Below are 4,861 nucleotides of genomic sequence, written 5' to 3'. Positions count from 1 at the left end.
CTGCCTGGCCTCAAATTAGTTTTCTTGTTAGACCTTGTTTTTCCTTTCCTTTTCTTTCTTTCTTTCTTTTTTTTTTAAATCTGTAATATAGGAAGAGTGCTAAGTGCATTGTAGCATTGCAATGAGAGTTTAATCAAATAAATTCTGTGATTGTATGTGTTAAACACCCAATAAGAGATTCTGTAGTACCAATCATGAGAAAAGGCTATTTTAGAGAGGTTGATTTTCCTGAAATAATCTCTCTTCCCTTTTGACTATTTATGACTAGGTCAATAGACAATCACAAAGAACAGTGGAAGGAATCTAGTAGGTGTGTGTGTGGGGTGTGTGTTCCATTTTCAAATACAAATAGAAATGGCTCCCTTGCTTAAGCCCAAGGTGGAGGTGGCTGACACAAATCACTTAAGGTCGTAGTTGTTTGTGGAAATTAGGAAAACACTTTCTTCTTCCCTAATACCTTCCACAGGGCATCTTTGATCTCTTGATTCCTTAGGCTGTAAATGAGAGGGTTCAACATGGGGATCACCAGCGAGTAGAACACAGACACCACCTTGTCTCTGCCAAATGAGTAGCTGGAACTCGGCCTCAGGTACATGAAAAGGGCTGTCCCAAACAAGAGTGTGACCACCATCAGGTGGGAGGCACAAGTGTTGAAGGCTTTTCTCCGGCCTTCCATGGAGCGGATCTTCAAAACAGCAGCCACTATGTAACTGTAGGAGATGAGGAGGATGACGAATGATGTTCCCCCAACGATAACCACCACCAGGAAATTTACCACCTGACTGAGGAAGATGTCAGAGCAGGAGAGAGCCAGGACAGGTGGGAGGTCACAGAAGAAGTGGTTGATGACGTTGGGTCCGCAGAAGTGGAGTCGAAATATGGAGCTGGCCTGAATCAGGGAGCTCAGGAAGCCACCCACATACGCCCCAACCACCATGCGTAGACACAGGTTCTGGGACATGATGGCGGTGTAGAGAAGGGGATTGGAGATGGCGGCGTATCGGTCATATGCCATAGCCGTCAGGAGGAAACATTCAGTCAGGCCCATGCCAACAAAGAAAAAAAACTGAGTGGCACAACCCAAGAATGTTATGGTCTTCTGCTCCTGGAAGAAGTCAACAAGCATCTTGGGGGCCACTGTGGAAGAGTAACAGATGTCAATGAAGGACAAGTTTCTGAGGAAGAAGTACATGGGTGTCTGAAGATGAGGGTCATGTCTGATTAGAAAGATGAGGGCCAGGTTCCAGGCCACGGTCACAAGATAGATGCCCAGGAAGGTCACAAAGAAGAGGACTCGAAGTTCTGGATGGTCTGCAAATCCCAGGAGGATAAACATGGTCACTGAGGAACTGTTCCAGGCCTTAGCTGGGGACATGTTTCTCATGGACCACAAAGATGAGATGTAGACATGAGGTAATAAAGTTAACCCACATTGCAGGTGATGTTAGCAGGAAAATGAGAACAGAGGGTTGTGATTTTACTCAGAGTCCCCTCATTCTTGTTCTTGGAAGCTAATGAAGGACTGTTTCAAGTAGTTGCTTGTCAGTATCACTGAGGGTGACCATAGGAGCTTCAACTTTGAACAGTTTCCAACAGTTAGCTGATGTGTGTCGTGATGGGTGAGCTATCAAACAGCTCTAAGTTTGAATTTCTTTATCTTTAAAATAGGTCACAATATCCACTTCACATGCTTGTTTCAAGAATTAAGTAAGGGGGCCGGTTGTAGTGCACCTGGTTGAATGCACATATGACAGTGCACAAGGGCCCGAGTTCGAGCCTCCTGTCCCCACCTGCAGGGGGAAAGCTTTGTGAGTGGTGAAGAAGGTCTGCAGGTGTCTCTCTGTCTCTCTCCCTCTCTATCTCCCCTCCTCCTCTCAATTTCTGGCTGTCTCTATCCAATAAATAAATAAAGATAATAGTAATAAAAAAGAATTAAGTAAGGCTAGGTGTACTGCACCAAAGTAAAAGACTCTGAGGGAGGGGTGGCTTTCAGGTCCTTGTCCTTGATGGTGGAGGAGGATGTAGGCTGAGGGTGAGAGTGATTTGCAGAAAACTAAGAATTTTTACACATGTCCCAACAACTGTATTTACTGTAAACCACTAATTTCACCAATAAGAAAAGAAGTAACAGAGCATCCTACGTATGTACAGTGCCTGACACTCAGAAAGTCTCCATACTGGGACTGTTTCCTATGTCCCGGATGAGTCACATCATGCCCTGAAATAGCTATTTATCTAACTGTATTCAAATTTCAAGAGTGTAATGGAGAAACTAAATGGAGGGATTAGAGTCAGCTCTGTAGCTGTGAAAAGACCAGTTAGATCTTTAGAATGTTTTTGATTTAAAGTATTAGGCCAGATGTACTTAGCAGTGCTGAATGACAAATATTAGATCTGGTTATGTTAGTGTAGTTACAGTTTCGAATATACGTAGTGATTTTGAGTTCTGTAAGTTCTTCTGACTTTAAGTTGGTGGGCTTTGGATTTAGACTGACTGAATTAAATTTCCAGCTTGACAATTCAGTGGGTAGGTCATTTGTACTCTGTGCCACTGTAAAATTGGAGCCTATAATAATAGAACTTGTAATGTTAAGATCCATCTGTTTATATCTATGTTTGTCTCTCGTCTATATAGCATCCTCTGTCTACCTGCCACCTATTATATTTCTATCTAATATTTTTTCTAAAATATTTATTGTTTATTCATTTATATGTTAATATGAGAAAAAGAAGGTGGAGGAGGAGGAGGAGGAGGAGGAGGAAAGAACCAGAACATGACTCTGGCAGAGACCTTGTCAGGGATCAAATTCAGGACCTCGTTCACTTTATCCACTGTGCCACTTCCCAGGTTGTCCAACCATCTGATCTCTTTAAGCACATGCCTGTCACATGCAACATGGTCTATAAGTATTTGTTGTTGCAGTTACTGTTTAAGTCCAAATTCTTAGACGCTTCAGCATATGAAGCAACTTTCTAGATGAGTTCTTGATTCTACCTAGTCTACTTGTGCAGGAGTTTTCAACACACACACACACACACACACACACACACACACACACACACACACTCACACACACACACACACACACACACACACAGTCTTAATACACTGAGAACTGCTGTTGGGTGGCTTCTGAAGCTGCTGTATCACCTCTGAAGAAGGAACTAGGGAAAGTGCCTTCAGAGGACCTGATGGTTTATAGTGAATGACCCTTGAAGGCCTGAAATCTACCCTGATTTTTCTCTTAGGTCTTAACCCAAACAATTTGGAAACCAATAAAGTTACTTTGGTTGTCTGTTTATAGTCTATTTTACCTGCCTCTTAAAGTATAGCAAGCAAGTCTAACAAACTATGTATGAGTGTGATCTTACAACTTTGTATAAACACTGTATAAATTATGAATAAAAATGCAATGAGTTTCACAAATTTCATGGTAATTTTAAAAATAGAAAGGGGGCTTTAAGAATTTGAATGGAATATGTGAGGAATGTGAAGTAATTTGAGTTGTGAGACATTGAACCTAAAAATTATGGATGATTTTCAATCAATGTAAATAAAACTTTAAAACTGAAAAACCAAGAAATTTTATCTTTGGAAATAGTTTTAAACATTTTAGTTTTTTGTTTTTTAATGTGAAAGCATATGTACATATATGGGGATATTTGTTTGCTACTTGCAAATGCTCAAACATAATTCAGAAGTCTAAGACTGGGACTGAATTTTGAGCAAGACAGATAGTACTGAGAGGTACATGGAGAAAACCTAAAAAGCTGAAGAACCCCCAGTATTCTGTGTATTCATGGGTCTGCAGTGTTCTCATTTTTTTTTTTTTTTGCAGTGTTCTCTAAAGTAAGACAAGAAGACAAAACAATAAGATGGATGAATGTACTCACCCTTTCCTTCTTGTTCTTTTTTGTCCTTTAGTGGATACCCATCTTGAATTTTACTTTGAAAAGGAAACAAATGAGGCTTCAGTCATGGCTTCTAAGCTTCAAATTGCAAACTATTTGGCAGAACAAACTTGATGTTGGTTTATTCATCACAGTTCAAAATATACACTTGGGCAGATAAGTGGGCAGAGAGAAGAGGGAGGATGTAAACTTAATGAAACTTTTCTGGTATCTGTACATGGGATCATTTTGAAAGTGTTTCTAAATTGGGATGGGGTGAATTTGACAGAGGACTTTTTTTTTTTCTCCTTAGAGATGTTTTGTTACATTTGTCCTTGAGGACTTTTTTTTTTTGAAGGAAAAAGGAATGCATCATCCCAAATTTAGTTTTGTCCTGTTAATTGATCTCTGGAGGGTGGTATGGAGATCACACAACTTATTTACATACTCTAAAGATAGCACTCATTAAACTTCATCCTAAAGGTGAGCTCCTCTCGTCCCCCAAGGCTAGTTTCTTCTGGAAGTCCAAAATAAGAAACAGAATAGCAATGGGGGCAGGGAAGATAGCATAATGGTTATGCAAAAAAGAATTTCATGCCTGAGGCTTCAAAGTCTCAGGTTGGGGGGGGGGGAATCTCCAGAATCACAATATGTCAGAACTGAATAGTTGTCTCTTCACAAAACAAAACAAAACAAAACAAACCTCATCTCCCCAGAGCCGTGCCCCACTAGGGAAAGAGAGAAACAGGCTGGGAGTATGGATCGATCTGCCAATGCCCATGTCCAGCAGAGAAGCAATTATAGAAGCCAGACCTCCCACCTTCTGCACCCTGTAACGATCCTGGGTCCATGCTCCCAGAGGGATAAGAATAGGAAAGCTTCCAATGGAGGGGCTCAGATATGGAATTCTGGTGTTGGGAATTGTGTGGGATTGGAAGGCAGCTATGCTCATCACTATACCACCGATGCA

General features: G+C 41.0%; 1 protein-coding gene across 1 annotated transcript; it reads right to left on the bottom strand.

Annotated features, from left to right (window-relative positions):
- Nucleotides 1-427: 427 nt before the first annotated feature.
- LOC103110322 (olfactory receptor 5A1) lies at nucleotides 428-1,384 on the bottom strand. Its single transcript, XM_007519497.2, has one exon. It carries the CDS (start codon nucleotides 1,382-1,384, stop codon nucleotides 428-430), a length of 957 nt encoding a protein of 318 aa, XP_007519559.2.
- Between the last annotated feature and the right edge of the window lie 3,477 nt (nucleotides 1,385-4,861).

This window comes from Erinaceus europaeus, chromosome 17 (genome assembly GCF_950295315.1).
Source record: "Erinaceus europaeus chromosome 17, mEriEur2.1, whole genome shotgun sequence".
NCBI lineage: Eukaryota > Metazoa > Chordata > Mammalia > Eulipotyphla > Erinaceidae > Erinaceus > Erinaceus europaeus.
The sequence above is the reverse complement of the archived record's forward strand: the minus strand, read 5'-3'. Positions and strand labels throughout refer to the sequence as shown.

What these genes read in the sequence shown, in the direction of transcription:
- LOC103110322 (XM_007519497.2), bottom strand. Translation starts at nt 1,384, where the DNA reads ATGAGAAACATGTCCCCAGCTAAGGCCTGGAACAGTTCCTCAGTGACC.